We start from the raw sequence: 27,466 nt of genomic DNA on the forward strand, positions 1-27,466 counted from the left end.
AAAATCTACTTAAGAAATGAAATAGAAGGTGAAGACATTAATTTTGAGTTTTCAGGACTTGAGGTACAGTCATCGCTCTTTTATGAGAGAGAAAAATATTAGATAATTTATTTTTAAAATAAAAAAGAAAAATAATAAAAGAGATAAAATAGAAACGATATCAATGTGTTTTCAAAGTTGAGCAGCGGCCGATTATTAATATTTTTCTGAAATTTCAGTTCTTATTTAATATTTTAAAAACTTATATTATAAGAATGATTCCCCACTGCGCTAATATTACTGATACATTTATAAAAAAAATAATTAAAATCAAAATACCAACAAACTCTTGTATCGAAAAATTTATAGATCTAAATTCTAATCACCAGGTTGATGTTGTGCAGCTAGTTCATATTCTAACCATTGCTCTTCTGCTATTGCTCTTAACTTGGCTTTATGACTCGTGTCTATGGATACACAGCTTATATCATCAAAGCATGCAGGGAAGCAGTCCTAATGAACTTGGAGCGTTCAATATTCATCAAAGGGAAGCAAAAGTTAATGAAAAGATTCCGCCGCCGGAGAAATACGACCGCCATAGCAAGAAAATGATCAGAAGTAATACGAGCTGTGCGATTTTCTTCGAGGAATTTGTGAGTGGTGACTTGTATAGGGTTCTTCCATTAAATAACCATGTTTATCCTTCTGAGTGTAGCATTAGATGGTTTTTTTAACTTGGCTGTCCAATATGTTGCAGTTCTATATATTCACATAACCACATAGGTGAAGAGTAATGACTCTTGAGAAACGAAAAAAATAAAATAAAATTCTAAAATTTTGTTAGATATATTAATAAAAAGCGTGAAATATTTCTTGTACACTTTTATTTTTCTTACTACTACCAAAACTCTTGTTTATCTTTTTTTTAAAAATATTTAAGATGATTTATTATGGTGAATTAAATCCTAGCTGAGAATTTAATTATTTTTGTTCGTTTTCTTTTTTCTTTGTTGAACCGAAAATGTGAACATGTTTAAATTCAAGTGAAAGAATGTCTTATTTTCAACAACAACAACAAAAAAAAAGAAGTCTTAATGAAATAATTTCTTTAAAAAAATTATAAAAAAATATTGTTTAGCGGGAACAAAGACAGCAGGGCCCTAGAAAACGGCCCAACGTACTCAAAAGCCCTCTAATAATTGTATTAAAAAATGCCATTCTTCTTTTTATTAATTCTCAAACTTTGGCAACACGAGATCGGTTTGTTGCACAAAATCAAGCAGCTTTCTTCTTCAATAATTTCCCTTATACTTCTGCTGGCCCTGATTTGCAATGGAACCTCTCCTTTTATAGGCCTTTAGTTAGGGCCTTATTGATAATTTACCAAAATTTTATTACGTTGAAGCCTTTGGAATATATACTCCACACATTACCGTTGAAGAATGTAGAGACCATTTGGGATTGAGGTGCTGTAACTTTTAAGTTATAAATTATAACTCCTGTGAAAAAAAAAATTATAACTATAAAATAAAAATTAATAGTATATAGAAAATATAATTTTAAAATAATAATTTTGACAAAATTATAAAATATATAATATATTTTTCATCATACAAATAAAAAATCATATCAATATAACTTTCAAGTTACAACAGCTAGTGTTTACCAAATACTTTAGTGTCGTAGCTTTTAAGTTATAGCTGCCCAACTTAAATCCCAAACGCACCTGTAATATGCTGGATTGTGATGTTAAAGCTTTTAGAATTTACTCTACACGTTACAATTAAAGAGATTCAATATGCTATAAAGAATATTTATGAGGAATGAGATCATTTTGCACATTTAAATTTCACAGAGTGCAAAAACACAGTCTTTAAATCTTTTTACTATTGTGCTTTATTTACTTTAAGCGGCTGTTATTTTTATATTTATATTTATATTACATGTAAATAACTTTAATTTGATGGCTTAATGACTTTTTATTCTTTAGTAATAGTAATATAGGCACAAAAATTGGCACAAAACTAGTACATTTCGTTTCAAGACAAAATAAATTACAGGATTAAAAAAATATTGTTCATGCATGATTAAGTGTTTATATATAAACACTAATCCCTTAATTTATTTTTCTCATGTGCGATAAGCCTCGTTTCCTTTCAAATTTCCAACTTCAATGATGAACTTTGAAAATTTCTCATCACCCAAGCACCATTTTGAGAAAATAAAAATACACTTTTGAATTATTAACGGACTAGAATCCGAACCTCACAAGATTTCTCACTTTCACTAAGTGGAACCTACTCAAAATGTGCCCTCAAAATAGCATATTGATATGCTATTTTTTCAACCATATATAGTAAATATAAATTTTAAATAATAATTTTGACAAAATTATTAAAGATATAATATATTTTATATCATACAAGTGAAAAAGCATATCAACATATCTTGCAAGTTACAGCAGCTAGTGTTTATCAAACACTTTAGTACTGTAACTTAAAAGTTATAACTGTCCAACCTCAATCTCAAACGCACCCTTAGTGTTGAAGTATTATAGCTTTTAAATTACAACTATTATAGAAAAAATTATAACTATGAAATAAAAATTAATAGTATATATAAATATAACTTTAAAAAATTAATTTTGATAAAATTTGTAAAGATATAATAATTTTTTATTATACAAGTGAGAAATCAAATTAACTTAATTTTCAAACTACAATAGTTATTGGTATCAAATACTTTAGTAGTATACCTTTTAAACTAGAGTTATCTAACCTTAGTTCCAAATAAGGCCGTAGATAAAAACTTCTTTAATTTTTGTGTGGATTAATTTGAGATACATAAATCAACAAGATTAAAAATTATGTTGTTAAACAATAAAGGAACACATTCACCAAATCGAAAAACACCCATATAATTAAATAAACCCTAAACAAGAAAAAGAACTATAGGGCGGTAGCAGCAACTCTATGAAGAAGAATCAAAAGAAGACTAAGGAGAAGATCGATACTGCGAAGAAGAAGAAGAAGAAATAGAAAGAAAATGAAGGAAAAACGAAGAAGAGACAACAAATTAAAAGGATGCGAAGAAGAAGAAGAAGAAATAAAAAGAAAATGAAGGAAAGAAGAGAACAAATAAGAAGCAGAAGAAGAAACGAACCAGAAGATAAAAGAAAAATAAAAAGAAAACGAAAAAGAGAAATGAATTCGGTTATTAAATTTTTATTATCAAATTCTCATTTTACCCTTGTACTGTTAAAATTTACGCTCAAATTTAATGAAATATCACTTGTATGTAGTGGCGGACCCTCTGTAAGACCAAAGGGTGCCATGGCCCCCCTAAGATTTTAAAATATTTTAAAATTTATAAATAAAATATGAATAATTTATATGAAATGTCTACACTGGCCCCTGTACAATTAATATATAAAGTTGATAGATTAGATAATATTGTAATTTTATAAGCCCAAAAGTAAAATAATTAAAACAATTAAATAATCCCAAAAGCCCACTTTTATTTTAAAAAAGAAATCAAACTTTCGTTAAAGAGTTTGATTTTATGCAGCCGAGAGCCCACTTAAGCCAATTACAATGGCATCAAAATGATTAAAACAACTTTTATTTTTAAAATGAAAGCAAACTTTCGTTAAAATGTTTGATTTTATGCAGTCCCAAAGCCCACTTAAGCCATTTACAATGCCATCAAAATGATTAAAACAAAAAAGAAAAAAGAAATCAGCCACAAAACTCATAACATCAGCCAAAAATCGCGATCGCGAATAACATATCCCAAAAATCACCTGCAACTCAACCGAAATCCCTAAATTTCCCAGCAGCAAACATGAGTAAGCCATCAAAAATTGATCAATACTTCAAAAGGAAAAATGCAGAAGCCAATACCAAATCTCCAAATATTGAAAATTCACAAGTCTCACTTACCAATTCACCAAATTTTAGAAATCCACCTTTAAAAGCTCAAAGAATTGAGACAAATCCAGTTATTACTCAACTTTTGGAGCGTGATCCAGGGTTGCGTCCACAAATATGGGTTCATGATGTTAATCAACGGGATGAAATTCGTAGAGCATACATAATGGCCGGTCCATATCAACCAAGACTTTCAGAGTATCCCAAATCTGGACCAGAAAAACACCGTCGTCGTTTTCAATCTTCATGGTTCGATTCTTTTCCTTCTTGGTTGGAATATTCACCTATAAAAGATGCTGCTTTTTGTCTACCATGTTATCTCTTTAATACACCATCTGCACATCCAAAATGTAAGGCTTATACTGTTAATGGGTTTAATGTCTGGAGAAAGGTTAAAGATGGGAAAAATTGTGCCTTCCTTAATCATGTGGGAAAGGATCCGAATTCATCGCATAAAAAGGCTGAAAAATCATGTGAGGATTTGATGAGGCAATCTCAGCATCTGCCACAGGTATTTAATCGTTATTCCTCTCAAGAAATTGAAAATAATAGACTGCGGTTAAAGACTACAGTTGAAGCAATTAGATACTTAGCTTTTCAAGGTTGTTCTTTTAGAGGCCATGATGAGAGCAAAAATTCATTAAATCATGGAAATTTTCTGCAATTACTTAAAGCATTTGCCTCTAATAATGAAAAGATTGCAGATGTTATACTTGATAAAGCTCCAAAACATGCCTCCTATATATCACCAAATATTCAAAAAGAAATTTTACATGTCTTTTCCATGAAAGTAAAAAAGGCAATTCGTGAAGAAATAGGTGATGCAAAGTTTTGTTTAATTTTAGATGAATCACGTGATGAATCGAAGAAAGAACAGATGGCTGTAGTTTTGAGATTTGTTGACAAAGATGGTTTTGTGCGAGAACGTTTTTTTGGACTTGTTCATGTCTCTAACACTTCTGCAGTGACTTTGAAAGATGGGATATACTCTCTACTGTCTCATAATAATTTAAGTATTCAAAATATTCGAGGGCAAGGATATGATGGTGCAAGTAACATGCGGGGTGAGTGGAATGGTTTACAAGCTTTAATTTTGAAAGACTGTCCATATGCTTACTACATTCATTGTTTGGCCCATCGACTGCAATTGGCTTTAGTTGCAGTATCTCATGAGATTGTTCCTATTCATCATTTCTTTACTAAACTGTCTTCGGTTGTGAATATTGTTGGTGCTTCTTGTAAGCGCAATGAAGAACTGAAACGTGCTCAAGCTGCTGACATTGAGTACATGATTTCCATTGATGAGCTTGAGAGTGGGAGAGGGCTTAATCAAATTGGCACTTTACAAAGGCCTGGGGATACTCGATGGAGTTCTCACTTCAGGTCAGTCTCCAATTTAATAACAATGTTCAGTGCAACATGTTCTGTTCTACTTAATATCATTGAAGATGGCACTAATGCTTTCCAACGAGGAGATGCTGATGCTGCATATGAGGCAATGACTAGTTTTGAGTTTGTTTTTATCTTGCACCTCATGAAAGAAATTATGGCAATCACTGATATACTTTGCCAAGCTTTGCAATCTAAATCTCAAGATATTTTACATGCTATGCATCTTGTTTCATCAACTAAAGCACTTATACAGAAATTTAGAGATGATGGGTGGATTACTTTGCTTAATCAAGTGAAATCATTTTGTGAGGTTAGAAATATAGATATTCCAGAAATGAATGCTCAGTATGTTGCAAGACAAGGTCGAGCTCGGCGTCAAGAAGATAACTTCACTGTTGCTGAACATTATAGGGTAAATTTGTTTTATGCTGTTATAGATTGCCAATTACAAGAGTTAAGTAGTCGATTTAATGAACATGCAGTGCAATTGCTTATACTTAGTTCAGCACTTGATCCTCGTGAATGTAGGGAGTCATTTAGAATTGGTGATGTTTGTCAATTGGCTGACAAGTTTTATCCAGCAGATTTTACAGACGTTGATAAAATGAATTTAAAAATCCAACTTGAGCATTATGAGTATAATGTAGTTCAACATCCAGAGTTCAAAAGTTTGTCGACCATTTCTGACTTGAGCCAATGGTTGGTTAGTACTAGAAAAGCAACAATATTCCCCCTTGTCTATAGAATAATTGTTCTTGTGCTAACTCTTCCAGTGTCTACTGCAACTACAGAACGATCATTTTCGGCTATGCGTATAGTAAAGACAAGACTTCGCAATAAAATGGAGGATGAATTTCTTACAGATTCATTGATTATGTACATTGAAAGGGAAATTGCAGAAAAATTAAGTATTGAATCAATAGTCAACGAGTTTCGAGATATGAAAGAACGTCGTATTCCATTTTAATGTTGGAGATCCTGATTTTGGTGGGTTTAGTATCTTATGTTAAGAATATTTTGTTGCTTGAGGAAGCTTTTTCCCTTTACAGTTATGATGGTTTCTGTTTAAGTTTTTTATTTTCTTTTGATAGCTTCAGTACTTTAAGACTTGAAATTTTGTGTGGGTGGAGGCTCTTTTGCTTTGTAATCATCTTCCTTAATGAATTATAAATGTAAAATTATTTTAATTTAGTATCTTACTATTTTTTTGGATGATTTGGTCGGGTTGTAATTTATTACTTCTAATAGCATCAAAATTATAAGTTTAAATTTGGCCCCCCTTAAATTTTCTCCTGAGATCCGCCTCTGCTTGTATGAGCATTTTAAAAACAATTATCACCTATCCGATAAAGGTTAAATCAAGTATCACATTTGCGGTATTAACCCTTTTTATTTTAGATATCTGTAGTGCCACACTTAGGTATGAGTTGTGCTACCCTTACATAGTTAATTATACCATAGAAGACCCTTCACCAAGTTTACGAAACTACTCTTTTAGCAGCCCAAAAGAACACGCACGTTTTTGTTGTTTCCGATTCCTAAAAGGCTAATGAAATGAAAACGTTGAATCTTTGCATGCGATGCGTATTTGACCGGGACCACGCAATGGAAGAAGCTGGAAAAGAGAGGAAATTTCCAAGAAAGTTCTCAACTTTTTGTGTTGTGATTTTTGAGTTTTGAAACGAAGTAATCAAGAAGGGAAAATGAAAAGAAATGGTCAAGTGGGAATATTAACATTAAAAAAACAGTTACTACAATTTTCCTTTTTTTTTGTTTAAAAATTCAAATTGGGAGGTATTTTGGGTTTCAAAGATAGGTTTTACATCAACATTTAGGGTTTTATTTTCGAAATTATAAACCAATTTCTATTATTATTTGTTTTTTTTCATTTATTATTTCTTTCATTTAATTCATAGCTACTTCATTAACAAATAGCGGGCAAATTTATGAATTCCTTTATTAACACTAAGCTTCAGTTAGTTCCACTAGGGGTGGGCGTTCGATTCGGGTTGATCCGTAACGAACCGAATCTGTATTTTTATTCGGCTTTCGGTTTTGTTGGGGTTAACCCAAAAATCCAAACGGATTACATCCTCTAAACCGAACGGTTTCGAAATTCAGTTTAGGTTAACCTGAACAGAATTGAGAAACCGATCGGGTTAAACGCATGAAAATAGGAGAAAATAAGCAGAGCAGAGAGCACATGCACCAGCATGAAGACAGAAGTCAAAACAATTTTACAAAGACAAACAAAGCCCCAAACTCGATCAGTTGATCCCCAATCCCAAATTCAAATCCTAATAGTCGTCAATCATCCTCCGCGCCGTACCACGTCTCGCCGTTGTAGCCCACGATTTCGATCCCCAAATTCACAATTTCACAAAACAAAAAACAAACCCTAACAACCACATCCTCTCTCGTCCGATTATGCCACTTGGTTCGGCAGTCCCTCCACACCGCTCCACGTCAGCTCAACTCGCTGTTGCAGCCAACAACTTCAGCTCACAACTCTCTCTCTCTCTCTCTCTCTCTCGTAGCCAACGATTTCAGTTCAAGACTCTCTCTCTCAAATCGTCGCCGCAGCCCACGACTTTGATTCGGCCACTACTTCAGCTCCTCCTCACAGCTCACTGTCAGCTCTTCATGCCTTCATGGTCAATAAGCTCTTCATAGCTTGTGTACATACTCTGTAATATTTTCTTTATTGTTGTAATTTGTATTTGAATATTATGAATTTGGTGTTTTGGAAACTCGAATATTTTAGATTTGTTTATGTTTTCATCCTGGCGAATTGAAAATAGGCAATCATGGGTACGGTGCAGCAGGCTGATTGGCTATTGGAAGTTGATGGATCATGAGTTGGTATATGGCAAAAAAGTCCGGGCCAGCACGACCCACTCCTACGGATTTTGTATCGGACTTCACACATGAGGTGCTGGAGAAAGGCTTAGGAAAAAAAGCATAGGGCAGGCCCAAGTCTTTTATTTAAAAAAAATAAAATTATAAATTAAAATAATAAATTGAAATTTGAAAAATAATAAAAAGATTAAAAAAAACTTAAATTCTTAATTTATATATTAATAATGAATTAAAAAATTTAAAATTGTAATATTAAATTCTCTTTTAAACGTTAATTAATTAAGAGAGTCTAAGAGTGCTTGAATTAGAGAATTCAATACTAAAAATTTAAATTTATAAACTTTTATTTACTTTAATTTTTTATTTATTATTTTATTTAGAAATATTTATTTTCTTTAATTCATTGTTGATTATAATAATATGATTATTATTAACTCATTTCAAATTTACAACAATTTAAAAAAATTAAAAAAATAATTAAAAGTCCAAGCCTGCCCTAACCCCAGCCCAGCCCAACCCAAGCCCGTAGTGTGCCTGGCCCAGGCCCAACCCTTGCACTTCGTAACTAAAAATGCCCTTAATTTGCCAACTATAATCACAAGAAGGATGATTATTTGCCCTTTGCCATTCTATTTGTTTATTTGTTAACAATCCTAGCTATAACCTGAACAATTAATCCGATCTGAATTATTAGTGCGACCCGATTTATAAACCCAATAACCTAAACTGTTTTGCAACTCGAAACCAAATTGAATGACGAACCCAAAGCAAATAGAACCAAAATAAAAACTGACCCGAACCGAACCAAAATAATTTTTCAACCTGTTTGAGTTGAATTGTTAAATCTGAATGGATTGCAAACGAAATCGAAAATTGAAAAAACTGAACCGTAAACTGTAATGCCCACCCTTAATTTCCACAAACCAAAATGATTATTGGGTTGTAACAAAAAAATTATTCACTATATTAGCATTGTGGTTGGTCAACTATAAATTTATAACTTAAAATGCATAGAACTGAAGTATTTGGTAAATACTAGCTAATAGATACTATATTATAAAAAGTAAGTTGATTTTTTCTTACACTTATACGATCAAAAACTTACAATCTCTATTATTTTATCAAAATTATTATTTAAAAGTCAAATTTACACCTATCAAAATTCATTTCATAACTATAGATTCTTTTTCCACAATTACTCGTCTTTTAAATTTCTGCATTTTAATACTAAATAGGACTATACTGGATTTTATAGAAGCATATCTATTTGCTATAGAGTTACTTAAGAACTTACAAATTTTTAAACCACATTTAATTTTGTCAAAGATACATTAGTAGGAGCCGCCTATGTTGCAACAGTTGCAACATACTACTACTTTTGTCATTTTGTAATTTAACCATTGGATCCAAGGGCAAGAATGGTAAAAGCAAATCCAACGGTAGGGTGTATTTATTTTGGTTTTTTTCATTGCAATCCCTCTTATGTTTTGAAATGCCAGGAAAAAATATTATTATTATTATTTTATTTATTAGATTAGTTGTTAAATGATATGAATAAGGAATAAGTATGAAATTTAAGAGGACTTTTATTATTGATATTAGGCAATTACAATGCACGGTTTAATACTCGTTTATTTATTCCACAAATTCATAAATATTTCGTAATTTATTAATTATTACTATCATTTCTAGATCTACTCTCATTATTTAAATTTATTAATAATTATATATTAATTATTATTTTTATATTAATTATTAATATATAAATATAATATAATATAATATATTTTTAATATTATAATTATCATAGTAAAAATAAAAATATAATTTAAATATATTTAATGTTTCAATTAAGACAAAAGTTAGCACACTGTAGTGAATTATATAATTGGCTACAATCTAACTTTTAAAACTTCCAAACATAGGTAAGTAATAAATTAATGTGAATAATATTATAACAATATACAATATTATGTTCTAAACACATTCTAATGGTGCGTTTATTAAATAAGAATTGAAATGAGCTAGAATTGTAATAAGGAATTTGAATTAAAATAAGTTATTTACTTGAGCTATAGGAATAGGAATCGGAATGAACAACATTCTCATTTATGTGTTTACTTTATTTTATAATTGAAATAGACTATTATAAGTTATTAAAATGCCATTTGTTAATTGTGTCCCTAATATTATTTGTATATATTATAATTAAACAATAATAATAATAAAACTAAAAATAATAATTATGACAATAATGTTAATTAAAACAAAAAATTAAAAAATTTAACAATAACAATAATAACAACAAAATTAACTGAAATAATAATATTAATAATGATAATAATAAAAATTATTAATAAGTTTTAATAATAATAGTAATAACAACAATAATTAAAATAATAAAGTTAATATATTTTAATAAAAATAATTTTAATAATAACAAGATAAATATTAATATTAATGAATTAATTACAGTATAATAACAATTAAAATAATAAAAGAAATAAATTTTAATAATAATAATGACAGTAATAATCATAAATAATAATAATTAAAATAAATAAAAATAATAAAATTTAATAGAAATAATCTTATATAATAATAATGATATTAATAATAATAATAATAATAATAATAATAATAAAAAATTAAAATTCTTTTCAAATGTCATTTTATTCAAAAATGGACTTATATGTAAAAATTTGTTACGTTTAGTGGCTATTGAATTTTGCAGAAAATATAAGATAGTGTAGTGTAATCAAACACAAAATGACAAAAGTTGTTGTATATTGCAACTGTTGCAACATAAGCGGACCCACATTAGTAATACACTAATGTATGAATAATTCACTGTCTACCCCCACCTTTAAGTAAAAAATTAAAAATACCCAAGAGATAGGTGACATAGTTCGCGAAAATGCACTAATATTTCCCTTTCACTACGCCCCAAGGCAAACAAAATTGCACTCCTACAATTGTGTTCAGAAAATACAAGCTGACCATCATCTACATCAGCAATTCAGCATGTAAACCATTAGAATCTGCAACTTATATACTGCTACTATATGTTGTTTCTATTATACATCTCACACATTTTACATGATAAATAACGAGCTCTAACAGTAATGTACAGATTTCCTCTGGCATTCTTCCATAACAGCTCCTTCATTTTCTATCTGAGTCATTTCCTTCCAATTCAAGCCGCTGGATTCTCTGATGCAGCCTTCTCCGATGATCATGAATCTTCCAAAGGCCATGTCCCAATATTACAGCAGAATATATACCATGGGTAATAATTGGAGCAAGAATGTTATTTGTCTGTGTAAATCAGAACATAAACAATTAATTCTCTGTTTCAATTTCTTCAAGCTTAACTCCTAATTTTCTCAAAACCAAAATCAATTCAAACCTTACCTGGATCCATTCAAAACCTAGGTACAAGGCCAACAATCCTTCCAGGAGTGGAGAGTAAATCTTTTTCATTTGCCTCCTCTCATACCAGGCTGCAGAAATGCAATTGAAATGGAAGAAATGAATAATCACTTATAAGAAGTGCACAAAGTGATAAGTTATGATGTTTCATTTAAACTTTCATATTTTTCCATCAGTTTTCAAATCTTTGGAGTTGCAGTGCTAGCTTGATTTTATGAAGACAAGACTAAATTTTTCTGTCTTCCATGCTCAGGCATCCATGGAGGATCATGCAATTCATTGTAACATGAAAAACCTTGTACTGAAAGGACAGTAATATTCAAATACATTCATCTCATACTTGCAAAGTCATTACTCATACACAAAACATAAATCGTTTCACATGAAAATAAAGTACTAATTTAACTTATTTTAAATAGACAGATTTTGCAGGAAATGTTCAGTTCAAGAAAGAATTGGAAGGGTTGGCTGCTTGGAATTCAAGGAATAGCTTCCCATTTAAGAACAAATGTGAAGATTCCTCAAGATCACTTGGCAAGGCTCAGGTTTTGATTGAATCATTCCAATCGATATCTAGGAAGCCTTTTGATCCTGCTTGTGATGACTTGGTGATAAATGCCATACATGGCAACCTCTACCGGAGGGCTGGTTTAAGGGTAACACTGATGCAGTACCTTCAGCATCAGAAATGGTGGCTGGGTTAGGCATGGCTGCAAAAAGTTGGAGGTGGGAGATTATGGCAGTTGCTTGTAAGAAAGCAGCTTTTGCTGGAGATGTAGAGTTGGCAGAAGCAGAGGCAATGAATTTTAGCATCAAAGTTACTGTGCAATCAGGGCTCACTCCTTTAGTTATAGAAGCAGATGCTAAATTGTTGTCAATTTGATATTGTAGAAAGTGAGCAGTATTCAGGGAATATACTTACTAATTTAGAAATTCAGGACAGAATTAAGGATAGCAGAAAATTTGGAATTAATGATGTTCCAATATCTGGAAAATGCTGCTACTGATATAGCTTGGCTGTCTTTTAAATTCAATGAAGTAGTACTATGGCTAGAAGACATCCTAGCAGAAGTATGTAATCTTCTTTAGCAAGCTCTTGAGTATCACATTGAAAACAAATTTATTCAAAATATATCTTAAATCTTAAACAAAGTATGAGTTAAGTCGTCACCACAATTACTAAAAAGGTGAGGCTATTTCCACCCTAAGTTATACTCTGAACACCATTTGATGCTGCACAAACATGGAACAAAATTTTAAAATTCAGTGTTTACTTTACATACCCTTAAATATGTGCAATTAGTGCTCAGTTATACTCCTTCATTAAGTATAAATAATAGTTTCCTTTGTACAACCATAAAAACATTCTTCACTCACAAAGTTAATTCCTCTTGATAAAAGCATATCTAACTGTCTACAAACTTTGAATTGGTGGTCCTTCCTCGAGATTTTATTCTTCATAAGTTTCTACAAGATATAATCTATGTTATTGAAAGGGGATTTAATTTCCAGTTATGCAGCTTTAAAAAATTATAAAAGAATCTATGCTCATTGATGCCCTAAAAACATTTTGGATAGTTGAGAGGCCCTTAATCTAAGGCAATCACTTATTTTGATAAAATCAACTCCACCCCCCCACCCCCCCCAATTGTTGGGTTTAATCTACATCAGCAGCTGTAAGTAACTAGTAACTTTCAACTTCTACAAATTCACCATTTTTTTCTGCCCCATTTGGTTCATACTTTTTGAACTTTTAAAGAGAATATATCTCAAAATAAAAGTTTACATAAAACAACGTACCTTTTTGGGTTTGCATCTTTCAAAATATTGATTTCCTTTCTTCATGAATAAGTATTTGCTAAAACTCAAGTTTTCATTGATTTCTTATTATTTTTTAATTACAATTAACTAGGTTTGACGTTGAGTAGAAAAATTTAGGTTTTAATGTAGGATATTTTAGGTCTTATTATTTGATAAATATTCTATTTACATTAGTAAACTTTCCCGAGTGGTGAATTATATTAGGGTACTTATAAAATAAAATATTTATCAAATTACAGGTGTTCAGAGTATATATTAGGGTGCAAATAACCCCACCCTTACTAAAATGACTATACAAGAAGATAAAATGATCTTTTGTTTCCATTTTTACTCTGAAATATTTTTATCCCAAATGATAAGACACATTTCAGTTTCGTAGACACAACTAACAAACTATAAATAAATAACATGCAAGAGAAAGGGGAGGAACCTGCAAAAAGCTTTTTTAAATCTTCTCGACCAGATCGAGATCTTAGAACTGGTGCTACCACATAGGTAGGATCTGAAGAAAAAATAAGCAATTCACTAAATGACATTCAAAGTTACAAACTACATGAACATTCCTCATAAAATATGGTGAGAAAACTTACCTTTAGGAGAGGTGGCCACATAATAGAGAGAACCGGTTAGAGCAGCAGTTATTACAGCTGCAAAAGCCTGAGCAAATGGGACAAATGGAGGCAGCACACCCGTCTACATTCGGATGAAATATAAGTACAATTTTAATTTAAGAAAATTCTCACTAATGGAAACAGAAATTGATAGAAATGAACATATACCAGAGAAGCCATTCCTTGAGCATCTGTCAGGAAATCTGTGCCTCTTAGGAATATATCAGCCAATGCTCCCTGAATAGATACCATATTGGAGATTACCATGATTCAGTATTTCCATTTACGGAAAGCGGTGATTGTTATCGTCGATCATATTTCTTTTATGGTCCCCCCCTCTTGCACCCAAACATTAACAAGGAGAAAGCGGCAACAAATTGACATTGACATAATCAAAGTACGAAGTTGGAATTCAACTATATAGAATGGAAAATAATTCCACGTGACCAAGATTGAGAAAAAATAAAATAAAAGTACTGGGAAATCTAACGAACTAATAAGCAAACTGACAACCCAAACTTTCATCACTTTTATTAGATGAATAGAGTATTGAAGATTTTGATAGAATTGATGATTTAGAAACTTCTATGACATTTCTGCCCTACATTATTAGGTGAAGATAAAAGGAAAATTCTGAGTAAACAGACCTGAACAGCAGCCCGGTAGAAAAGCTCTTCTCCCACTGAGCTGGCAGCTACAATTAGTACAAACTGCAAAAATGAGTAAATGATGCAAGATTAAACCAGTCCTTGTTTGGTCTATGAAAGACGGAAGTAATCAAAACTGTATCTAAGTATTATGAAAATTAAACAAAATATACCTGCCAGGGTGACATTCCATAAAAGAAGCTTCGAAGCTCCTCATCCTCCACATCTCTGATAGCACGAGCATGAGGCGATAATTTCACAACTTCATCCTGTAACCATCTAAGTCCAAATAAGTCCCAAAATTCAAACCATGACAATGCGAGTAAATAACAAACTTATTGGCTATTGCAAAGAACAACATTTCCACTAAAATTTTGAATTCATTTCAGATATTTCAATGTTCCTTTTGGCAAGAAAATTAAAACACAATTAAAGAACATACATCGAGTATAAACAGAAGGGCCATAATCGGCGGAGCTGCATATCCAAGACCTTCTACAATGGCGTCTAAAGAAGGATGGAATCCTCCCATGCTATCTACTCCAGTAATTGAACAAATGAATCTTCCCGCTAGCGCCATTGCGCCATATATTCCTGATTTCGAAAGCACAAAAGTTCCAAATTAAAAATAATCATAATACAATTAATTGAGTATTATTCAATATGCAGTTCCAATAAGCATCAAATTTTAAACGCACTCTCATTTTCCAAACAGGGGAACAAAAGCGGAAGCTATAGCAAAAGCTTTACATTTTCACTTCGCTAGTCAACCACTCAAGCTATATGTGCTTCTATCAGAAATTATAAAAGAAAAAGAAAAGCTAACCGATTCCGTAGCTGAGTCTAACAATGGCACCAATCTTGTCCCAAACGGGAAAGTCAGAGGCAGCAGGTTGACCAAAGCCACGGTCGAATGTGGTGACCTCCATGACACTTCCGGTGAACCTACTGTTATCACTATTCTTAATATCTTCATTACTTCTACTTCTCTCCGCAGAAGCCCTGACGCACCACCGCATTTGATTTGGACCACTCTTCACCGTCCCCTTCTTACTCACACACAACTCACGACCCAATCCTCCATTCAACTTTAACGACGTCGTCGTCGTCGCTCGACTCGAAGTTAATGAAGCTAACGGAATCTCCATCTATTTATTATTTTTTTAATGTTTTAGATAAGCATCGGTTGTTGCGGTCTCCCTCGTCTTCATGGAAGAACATGGCTGAGTAGAGTCGACACGGAATGAACCAGAGGTAGGAGGTTTAAGTTGAGCGTTGAGTTATGTGTTTTCTTATTTTCCCTAGAGATCGTACGGCTGAGAGAATGGGTATAAGGATGTGGGTCCCACATGGAGTTTGATATTTGATTTTGAGACCTAACAAGTGGATGTTTTGGGGGTGGGAGGAAATATCCAGCTGACCAATCAAATTACGACGTTTGGAGATAATGCTGACGTGAAACCAACGGAAGCTTAAGCGTTTGCCCGTCCCCGAATCTACTCAAGAATGCATTGAATGCTTACCATATGTGTGCTTTTGATTTGGTTTCTAACCACGTGAGTCGTAGTGAATTGACGTGTTTATGCCACTAGTCTTCTGATTTCTTACGTTAGCAATAATCACATTCTGCACTCTCAAATAGTTCCTTTTTGGAGAAAAATCAATATTTTAATCATTTAAGTCGATTAATCTCAATTGAAAGGAAAGAACAAATTTGTATGGTTCAGGACTCATTATTTACTTGGAAATGTGAAATTAACCATTGTTTGATTAACTTTATTACACACAAGTTACTTTTAAGAATCATTTGTTTTACATACCTTTAAGAAAGATCTAACATCATTCAGGCTTATATAAAAAAATCAAGGGTCAACTCTGACCTTGAACGCAATAACTTATAAGTTTCATTTTGAAACCTTATGAGAGGATTGATAACAAATTTCATTACAATAAGGTGCCACACATATGATAGCTAAGCAAAAAAAGGAAGAAACGTTAATACAAAGTCTTCATGAGGCAAAACAGCCAAGCAAATATGAAAAGCACTATAAAAGAATCAAATGTAATACCTGAAGAAAATACTGTTAGCTTAAAGGGCTACACATAATGTAATTTTGATGATAACAAACATATGTATTAAGTGATTTAATAGATATTGTATTTCATATTTTCACTAGTTTTTGAAGGGTAATATTTATGCAAGTGAATCAAGTGAAATCAAGCTCAAGACACTCAACGGACAACGACGAAATCAAGAATAAAGTTTAGAGCTCAACGGACAAATTAGTGCGATAAATTCTTGTAAAGCCGGTATGATTTAATTGATGCATGATTAAGCATTTGAGAAGCTCAAGAGATTAATTTAATTAATTACTTTTCATAAACTAAAATATTTTATTTTTATTAGATAAAGTACCTTGTGGTTTTGAGAAATTTGGACTTAAATGCAAAGTTTTGAAATCTTTGATTTTAATAAGTATTATTATTATTAAATTTCGGAGTTGGACGTTTTTACAAACATTTGAAATGTTTTGGGCCAAGCTATAATTTATGAATATTTTGGACTAAAGTGAAAAGTTTTGAGAACTTTGAAAAATATGGGTATTATATTGAAAATGACCTTTTTGCGAAAAAAATAATATCTTTGGGGCCATATCATAATTTCAAAAAGTTTTGGAAAGACAACTATTATTAGGAAATTCTGAAATTGGACCTATTTACAAAGTTTTATGACATTTTGGGCCATAGTATAACTATAGAAAGATTTGGACCAAAGTGTAATTTTAGTGAACAGCATTGCTGTAGCAAAATTCAAAAATAACGGTAATATCAATGTTCATGAGCAGCTAGCTGGATAAATCAAGCGGCTAACCGCTTGGGCGCGGGAATTTACCTATAACGGCTAGTTTTCGAGCTTTAACTATAAAAACTCAACTCCAACTTCATTTTAAGAACTAATACATGGAAAAACAAGATCATATAACATATATTGAGCTTCCATTTCGCAATTCATCATTTATTGAATCATCATTGAGCTATAATTTGTTATCTACTCTTAAAGAGAGTTTCATTGTTGTGATTTTCATTTCTCATCAAATTGTGAGTATACAAGTGTGAGAAACACTTGGGGTGAAGAGATTGGGGAGATAGTCTCTTGTTGTAAAGGTCCATTGACACCTTGGAAGTCAATTGTAAACATTTGAAGCATTGGGAGGCTTGGATAGTGAAACCCTCAAGCCGGGTGTGCTTGGAGGCGTGGACGTAGGCGGTGATAGATGAACCACGTAAAAATCCTTGTGTTTGTTTTCTCTTCCCTTACTCTTTTAATATCGTGCTTGATTGAATTTATTATTTTTGATTTGATTAAGGCAATAGATTAAATTGTTGTGCGAATTGTATTGCATAATTTTAAAATCCCAATTTACCCCCCCTCTTGGGTTGCATAACTTACATTTCATTTGGTATCAGAGCAAGGTGCTCTTGTGTAGACTTAACCATCTAGAGTTAAAGATCCATGGCAACCCATAATGACTCAACCTTTAGGGAAGGACAATCCACAATTAGACCATCATTCTTTGATGCTAATGACTACCCATATTGAAAAACTAGGATGAGAATTTATTTACAAGCTTTAGATTATGAAATTTGGGAAATTGTTTGTGATGGTCCATTTATGCCTTTGACTAAAAACGAAGTCGAGGAAGATATTCCAAAATCTTCATGGGAATGGAATGAATTGGAAAAGAGAAGAGCTTCTCTAAATTTCAAAGCTATGAATGCCTTGTTTTGTACACTAGATAAGAAAGAATTTCATAGAGTATCTAGTTGTGAAAGTGCTAATGAAATTTGGCATAAACTTGAATTTGTTTATGAAGGCACACAAATCAAGTGAAAGAGTCTAAAATTAGTAGGTACACTCGACAATATGAATTGTTTCAAATGGAACAAAATGAGAGTGTGTATTCTATGTATACTAGATTTACGGACATAATGAACACTCTAGGAGCCCTAGGAAAGACCTTTTCAAATAGCGAGAAAGTTAAGAAAATCGTTAGGTCACTACCTAAGGAATGGAGACAAAAAAGAACTACCATTGAGGAAGCCAAAGATTTAAATATCTTACCTATTGATGATTTAATTGGTTCTCTTATTTCTTATGAGGAAGACTTGGTAGCCGAAAAAGGCAATGAGGAGAAGAAGAAAAGCATTACTCTTAAAGCCTCGAAACATGAGAGTGATGAGGAAAGTGAGCTGGATGAGGAGGAGATGGATATGCTGGCTAGAAGGTTTAGAAAATTATTTAAGAAATCCAGTGAGCGAAGAAAATTTAAAGACCTCAAGAACTGAAAGGAGAAGAAGGAAGTAATCAAATGTTATGAGTGCAAGAAGCCTGGCCATATAAGAACGGATTACCCTCTTCTCAACAAGCTCAAGAAGAAAGCAATGGTAGCCACATGGGATGATAGTGATGAGGAAACAAGTGATGATGAAGAGCATCAAGAAATGACAAATCTAGCTCTCATGACAATTGGAGATGAATCGGATGATGAACTTGATGCGGTAAATGATCTTTCTACTTATGATGAATTATATGATGCTTTTAAAGAATTGCATGATAATTAGATAAAAATTGGTAAAAAGAATACATGTCTTAAAAAGAAAATGATAAAACTCCTAAATGAAAATGAATCTCTAAGTACAAAGATTACATGCCTAGAATTAGAGAATAAAACATTGCATGATAGAGTTGCATTATCAAATGAGAAACCTAGCACTTCACATGAGCATCTAGAATCATATGTAGATGACTTGAAAAATGAAAAGGATGCTTTACAAAAATGCAATGATTCATTAAATGAAAAGATTAAAGGACTAGAGTTAGATAATAAAATGTTGCATGATAGAATTGCATCATTTAAAAGTAAACAGAGTATTTCATATGAGCATGAAAAATCACATGTTGATGAATTGATGAAAGAAAATGAAATGCTTAAGAAAAAGAGTAATGAGCTCAACGAAATTGTGTTAAAATTCACAAGTGGTCAAAAGAACTTAGAAAAATTACTAAGCACTCAAAAATGTGTGTTTGAGAAATGAGGACTTGGGTATAAGCCTAACTTGAAACAAAAATATTATAAAAATTATTTTGTTAAGGCTACCTCCACAAGTGATCATAAGATTGTTTGTCATTATTATAATGGAAATGGTCATATGAGTTTTAGATCTCAAATTAAGAGAAATGTATATTATGGAGTCAAGTGTATTTGGGTTCCAAAAGGAACCAAATCTAACACTCAAAGACCTAAGAGTATTTGGGTACCAAAATGCACAACTTGAATATTTTTTTTGTAGGCACCACAATCAAGGAATGGCGGAGAGTTCCTTGATAAAAGCTTATGAGAATAATCACTTGATCATGGTGTAAGCAAAAATGATGAGACAATATGATTTAATTGTTTTGGTAACAATTATTGCCTTATTGATTATAAGTGATGGTCCTTTAAGCTTAGTAAGTATTTAATAATTCATTTGGTATCATGTTGAGTGAATTATGAAAAATGGATAGTAGCTTGAATTTGTGAAAGTATACTTGTATGTTTACATGATTGAATTATCATTGTGTTTAATATTGAGTGCTTTATCATGATGCATGATTATATATATATGATGATAGCTTGTCAACTCATCATGATGGATTTGTTTGATTTTAATGATTATGTAATGCCTAAGCATGATAAATGAGTGATATGCTTATTAATCTTTGAATGCATATATGTTTAATGATTGTGTAAAATATATGCATGATGGATGGATTATATGTGTGAATTAATCATGTCTTAAATGTTTATAATTCCAACCATAAAGTGTTATCGTATCTCCTAATTGTGATGTATATGCATGATGAATATGTTATAAATTTGAGTTTTATGATTTTTTGGATGTTAATTATATTGATTCATGCATTAAAATGGCTTTTGAAAGTGTTCGGGATCACAAAATGGTCTTGGAATCGATCAAAAATAGCCGGAGAGCAAAATTTGTGCAAAGGGGCAGCCATGAGGCCGCTAACCGCTTGCCCTAAGCGGCTAGCCGCTTGGGCACTGCCCAAACCCGAGAGCAAGCGTCAAGCGGCTAGCCGCTTGGTCACGAGTTTGTGCTTCTTCTTCTTCGTTTGTTTATTTTTCTGCACGTTATTCTTCTTTCACCAAATCCATGAACACCCTCTCCATTTTCACTCAATTTTTCTTCATTTCTCATCCATTTTTTTGCCCAAATCAATCATTCAAACTAATACCCATGCTTTTAACCTTCATTTAATCACTTCTCCATCATCTTTTCTTCACTTGTTCTTCACTCATTTCTTTTTCTCTCTCACACGTGAACAATACGTCTCCATTTCTCTCTCAAATTTCTTCATCTTTCACTCATTCTCTTGCCAAAATCAATCATCCAACTCATTATTCATCCATTACTCCTTCAATTTTCACTCTCAAAACTTGATTTCATCATCTCTCCACATAAAACCCAAAATCAAAAACCTAACTTACCCATTTCTTTCTCTTCCAATTTAAGCTCTTTTTAGCCCACTTTTGATCCAATCAACACCATCCATTATCTTAAATCATCTCTTGGATCAATATAATCGATTTAAAATCATCCATTTCACTCATTATTTTACAAAACCGAATTTGTGCATTTTGGGTATTTTAAATTACTATTTCCATTGTGTGCTCACCTTATGGATTTTACCATGGTTCCTTATTATATTATGCACCTACATTTTCATATGCATAATTGTTTTAATTGTGGATTACGGATGATGATTGTTTAATATTTGGATAATTTATATTTGAATGATATTTTCTGAATTCTTAGAATGAATATGACTCTTTGGATTAATTGCATGCTTTATTTTTATATGCTTCTTGATTAATCATTGAGATATTCTTTTTGGTATAAGCATGGATTTATATTACTTTTTATAATTGATGATTTTATGTGTGATGCTGGATGAATTAATGGAGTTGTTGGTTTATTATAATTGTTTCAGCTTATATGGAAGTGTTTTTTTAACCATGTTGTATATTTAAGGATTTGTTCATTTTAAGGGGAGACTCTGCCGAAATTTTTTGCTCGCACAAAATTGGTAATATCTTTATCGAATTATTTTATATGCTCTTGTTTCGATTGCATCTATCTATTTTTTTTATGAAGGGGGAGATAAATATGATATGTTTTTGGATAATATCATTTTGGTTAAATTTTTTAATTGGCCATATATTTAGGGGGCGCATACAATATGATTTTGGATAATATGCATTATGAGCATTCTTTTGATGGCATGATGGTTCATGATCATTTTATGGTTAATTGGATGTTTGGTTATTATATGTTTCTTGATTAACCATTGACATATTATCAATCTTCGCATGAATTTCTAGTAATTTTGATGATGAAGGGGGAGAAGTCATGTATTTTGAATATGAAGACATATAATATGTATTTTGATCTTAAAGTATTTGTGCATAATTTTGAAATATTCAAGGAGAGTTTTTGTTTTGAATTTGATTTATATGTTTAATTATATATGCCATGTATTAAAGGGAGTATAAATGTCAAAATACATGAGATGTTTGTCATCATCAAAAAGGGGGAGATTGTTAGCCTAAAGGGCTACACATAATGTAATTTTGATGATAACAAACATATGTATTAAGTGATTTAATAGATATTGTATTTCACATTTTCACTAGTTTTTGAAGGGTAATATTTATACAAGTGAATCAAGTGAAATCAAGCTCAAGACACTCAACGGACAACGACGAAATCAAGAATAAAGTTTAGAGCTCAACAGACAAATTAATGCGATAAATTCTCGTAAAGCCGGTATGATTTAATTGATGCATGATTAAGCATTTGAGAAGCTCAAGAGATTAATTTAATTAATTACTTTTCATAAACTAAAAGGTTTTATTTTTATTAGATAAAGTACCTTGTGGTTTTGAGAAATTTGGATTTAAATGCAAAGTTTTGAAATCTTTGATTTTAATAAGTATTATTATTATTAAATTTCGGAGTTGGACATTTTTACAAACATTTGAAATGTTTTGGGCCAAGCTATAATTTATGAATATTTTGGACTAAAGTGAAAGGTTTTGAGAACTTTAAAAAATATGGGTATTATGTTGAAAATGACCTTTTTGTAAAAAAATAATATCTTTGGGGCCATAACATAATTTCAAAAAGGTTTGGAAAGACAACTATTATTAGGAAATTCTGAAATTGGATCTATTTACAAAGTTTTATGACGTTTTGGGCCATAATATAATTATAGAAAGATTTGGGCTAAAGTGTAATTTTAGTGAACAGCATTGCTGTAGTAAAATTCAAAAATAACGGTAATATCACTGTTCATGAGTGACTAGCTGGATAAATCAAGCGGCTAACCGCTTGGGCGCGGGAATTTGCCTATAACGGCTAGTTTTCGGGCTTTAACTATAAAAACTCAACTCCAACTTCATTTTAAGAACTAATGCAAGGAAAAACAAGATCATATAATATATATTGAGCTTCCATTTCGCAAATCATCGTTTATTGAATCATCATTGACGTAGGCGGTGATAGCCGAACCACGTAAAAATCCTTATGTTTGTTTTCTCTTCCCTTACTCTTTTAATATTGTGCTTGATTGAATTTATTGTTTTTGATTTGATTAAGCCAATAGATTAAATTGTTGTGCGAATTGTATTGCATAATTTTAAAATCTCAATTCACTCCCCCTCTTGGGTTGCATAACTTGTATTTCAAATACCCCAGCTCAAAACCTAGTGAGGGTTGTCAATTTAACCATGTAAATAATTATAAAAAAAAGATTGTGATGTCTGATCAAAGAAAGAAAATGCTCACAGATGTCTACCATTACCAGGTTCTTTTATGCAATTTAATTTCTCGCCCCCATTATAGGTTTCTATAGCATAAAGTAAGGATAGCAAGATATTAAATTAGATGAGAAATGGGGTAAGATCAGTGTACCTAGGAGACATAGTAAAATTAGAAGGTATTAAAAGCCCGAAAATCCGTGAAGTCTACACACATGTTCGGACAGTCACCGCCTCAAATGAAATAGAATTGGGTGGTCTCGAGGAGGCCTTTCCATTTAAAAGATCCTGAACTATATTATCCACTGAGCAATGTTCAAGTAAGCATGAATTACACTGTCCTTTTATAGCATGCAAGTAATTGTTGAGTGTTAGAAAATGTATATTTATAAAGGAGAAAATCATCATTTTATATTTCAAGTTTTACTAACAACCCTTACTTTTATGTATTTAAGCTTCTTGCAATTTAATTATGTGTGTTTGATTTTAATTAAGTATTTTATGTATTTTAGGGCCATCATGGTCGTTTCACAATAAACGAGAGATCAGGACGGTCGAACTCAGGACGGTCGAAAACCTTAGGAGGAGCATAAAAGGAAAAATGGCACTATTCACATGTACGGTATTATTCACGTGTATAGTACTGTCTACGTTACTGTTCATGACACTGTTCACATAGACGGATCGATGACGTGACATTGACCGATGATGTGGCATTGACTGATGAGGTGTCACGATCCTGTTGGGCTAAAATTTTTATGTATTGTTGATGGTGACGTGGTAGTAGATCAGTGGACGAAAAATCTCGCGTACGGTACATGCATCACACATGATTATTTTCAACCAAACCGCGTCACTGTTCAACCCGAGTCAAACCGTGTTACTATTCATCAACGTGGTCAAACCGCGTACTGTTGATTGATGACGTGGCGCAATCCTGAGCGTCCAAACTGTTTTTAATCCGATGGCTATGATTTACTCTATATATCTATAAAAAGAGGGCCTCTCCCCTCTAATTTGATATATCTGAATCCATTTTTGAGATCCATTTTCTATAATTCCTTCTCCATCTTGTATTTTCTACGTATTTTAATAAATTTTCATTTTGCCCCTAGTTCAATTATGAGTAACTAATTTTCTTTCAAGCTTGGGTTGAAGGTGAAGTCTCAACATGTGTCATGAGCTTAATTTGTTAAATTTATTTTCTCTTCCCCTCTAGTTTTTGTGGATGTTTTGACTTCTCGTCGACAAATAATAATAATCTTGTTTAGTACCGTCTTGGTTTCACCGGCTCCCTAATACAAGGTATTATTATTTGGCACGGTAAGCCCTTAGCACCATATTGATTAGAGCGTGGTTCATGAGGTGTGGATTCCCCCCTCATGATTTAATTGGCATTAATAAGGATTATTTAGCCTATGATGCATGTTGATACGGATCCAGATACCCAAGTACGTCATCTCAATAGATTTCTCTTTAATTTATTCTCGCCATTTCAATTCCAATTTTAAGATAATCTAAGTCACTTTCACCTCAAATCCAACCACCCTCATACAAAATTAATTCTACATATAATTAAAATCCACTTCCTCGTGGGATCGACACTCGTCTCCATTAATATATTCTACAATAAATTCGTACACTTGCGAGTTCAATAAAATTTGCACAACAAGTTTTTGGCGCCGTTGCCGGGGAGGTAAGTAATTTTAATTCATTGAATTAAATTTTGTGAATAATTTCATTTAAATTGTTTTCTTGTATTTTTTTAAAGAAAAAAAGAAAAAAAAGTGAATATACATTTAAATGTTAGTATTTCTTTTCTTTTTCTCTTCTTTAAAATTCTGTAATTTAATTTTCAATTTATTTTTCTTTGTAATTTTATTTATTTATTTTATTAATTTATTTTTAGTTAATTTATTTCACGTATTTGTTTTTATGTATTTTTATAGTAAGGTTGTAATAGCGCAATAAGGTTAGTATCGTAATTTCTCCCTCTTCTTTATTTTTATTTGTTTTGTTCCCATTTTTATTTTTATTTTATTTGTTTTGCTTGCATGGTCGAAGGTCATTATTACCTAATCTTGAACCTATAGACCTTGAACTAGAAAAAACACTTCACACACACAAGTACATTAAAAATAAATTTGAAATGGATTTACAAGCACCACAGGAGAGGCCATTTAAGGACTATTTTAGTCCCTTAGCTAATTTGAGCACATCATGTATAAGATACCCAAATGTAGCTGCTAGGAGCTTTGAACTAAAACCTAGTGTGCTAAATTGTCTCCCCACATTCTATGGCTTAGAAAATGAGGACCCATATAATCATTTGAATGATTTTCATGCTATTTGTCAAACATTTAAATATGAGAATTTTTCAGATGATGATGTAAAACTTAGACTATTCCCATTTTCTTTAAAAGATAGAGCTCGTTCATGGCTCAATACATTGCCTGCTAATAGCATTACATCATGGGAACAAATGGTTGCAAAATTTTTGAATAAATATTTCCCAGTGCATAAAACCAATGCTATTCGCAGGGAAATCTCAGAGTTTACCCAAAGAGATGACGAGCAGTTTTTTGAAACGTGGGAGCGATTCAATGGGCTACTCTTGAAGTGTCCACATCATGGGTACGAGAAATGGCACCAATGCCAATACTTTTTGGAGGGATTATTGCCGAATGTGCAAGAATGGCTAATGGCAACAAGTGGAGGAGAGTTAATGTCAAAAAGTGCATCAGAAATTTGAGAATTCTTCCAGCGACAAGCGGATAATTCCCAACAACGGAGTCGATCACTCAGGAATACTAGAAGAATTAAGGGAGTAAATGAGGTTCACATTGGCGAGTCAACTTCAGGAATCAAAGAAGTCAAGGAGATGGTTGAAGTTCTTGCTCGACAAATAGCATCGTTATCAACTGCTAAATCAACAGAGCCATATGACCCTGACTCATATCCAGATCAAGCCAATGTCATAGGTGTAATGAGAAAACCATCGAATTACAACCCATACTCCAACACATATAATCCTGGATGGAGAGACCACTCCAATTTTTCATGGTCTCAAGGATTCTAACAGAATGGACCAGCAGCTCCAGCTCCACTAATTCCTCAAAATCCTCAAGCCTCTCAGCCACCATTTAGACCATACAATCAGAACCAGAACTACTCTCAACGCAGACCATGGGAGGATGCATTTCAGAATTTCAAGAATGTTACTCACTCCACGATTGAGCAACAGAATCGCACCATTGATGGACTACGAAATGAGTTGAGAGCAGGCTTCAATTCACAAGCCCAATCAGTTTCAAGCCTCGAGAATATGGTGGGACAACTTGCTTCTTCAGTTCAGACCTTGGCAATGACTGTTGAGAAAGGTAAGTTTCCAAGTCAACCAGTGCCTAATCCTAAAGGAGTACATGAAGCAAGTACCAGTTCACCACAGCAGCATGGAGAGGTCAAAGCAGTCATGACCTTGAGAAAAGAAAAAGAAGTCGAAAACAAAGTGGAGATACCGGTGATAAAAGAAAATCAAATTGTACCTGTGAATGTTGAGGACTCACCACCGGAGGAGAGAGAAAAAACCAACCCATGAGAATATGTTCCGAAAACTCCATTTCCTTAGAGGTTAGCTAAAGAAAAAAAGGGAAAATCCACAGGTGAGATTCTTGAAATCTTCAAACAGGTAAGTGTTAACATCCCTTTACTTGATGCTATTAAACAAGTTCCATCTTATGCCAAGTTTCTTAAAGACCTTTGTACTAAAAAGAGAAATATGCATGTTCAAAAGAAGGCATTTTTAACAGAAAACGTTAGTTCTATACTCCAACATAAAATTCTTTTAAAATACAAAGACCCAAGCTCCCCCACTATCTCATGTAGTATAGGGAACCACACAATTGAGAATGCTTTGT

At 32.3% G+C, this 27,466-nt stretch overlaps 2 protein-coding genes and 1 non-coding gene across 9 annotated transcripts; 1 reads left to right on the plus strand and 2 right to left on the minus strand.

Moving 5' to 3' along the window:
- The first annotated feature begins 3,560 nt into the window (after positions 1-3,560).
- LOC107178787 (uncharacterized) lies at positions 3,561-8,067 on the plus strand. Of its 7 annotated transcripts, XM_052439984.1 has the most exons (3): positions 4,009-4,157; positions 4,300-4,419; positions 5,152-8,067. In XM_052439984.1, exons 1-3 carry the CDS (start codon positions 4,155-4,157, stop codon positions 6,265-6,267), a joined length of 1,239 nt encoding a protein of 412 aa, XP_052295944.1. In that variant the 5' UTR covers positions 4,009-4,154; the 3' UTR covers positions 6,268-8,067. The 7 variants fall into 7 exon arrangements, with proteins under 7 accessions (XP_052295941.1, XP_052295939.1, XP_052295940.1 ...); XM_052439981.1 differs by having other exon boundaries at positions 3,561-4,419; XM_052439979.1 differs by having other exon boundaries at positions 3,563-5,712; positions 6,074-6,332.
- A 2,997-nt stretch (positions 8,068-11,064) lies between these two features.
- Positions 11,065-15,956, minus strand: LOC102630012 (hypothetical protein). Its single transcript, XM_006491684.4, has 9 exons — positions 15,497-15,956; positions 15,113-15,264; positions 14,844-14,939; positions 14,671-14,733; positions 14,192-14,260; positions 14,003-14,105; positions 13,843-13,914; positions 11,574-11,662; positions 11,065-11,477 (listed from the first exon to the last, which is right to left on the minus strand). Exons 1-9 carry the CDS (start codon positions 15,816-15,818, stop codon positions 11,325-11,327), a joined length of 1,119 nt encoding a protein of 372 aa, XP_006491747.1. The 5' UTR covers positions 15,819-15,956; the 3' UTR covers positions 11,065-11,324.
- Positions 15,957-26,082: 10,126 nt separating this feature from the next.
- On the minus strand, positions 26,083-26,186 carry LOC127901975 (small nucleolar RNA R71). Its single transcript, XR_008054380.1, has one exon. It is a non-coding gene; the product is annotated as a small nucleolar RNA R71 (small nucleolar RNA).
- Between the last annotated feature and the right edge of the window lie 1,280 nt (positions 26,187-27,466).

This window comes from Citrus sinensis, chromosome 4, assembly GCF_022201045.2.
Source record: "Citrus sinensis cultivar Valencia sweet orange chromosome 4, DVS_A1.0, whole genome shotgun sequence".
In the NCBI taxonomy this organism is placed as follows: Eukaryota; Viridiplantae; Streptophyta; class Magnoliopsida; order Sapindales; family Rutaceae; genus Citrus; species Citrus sinensis.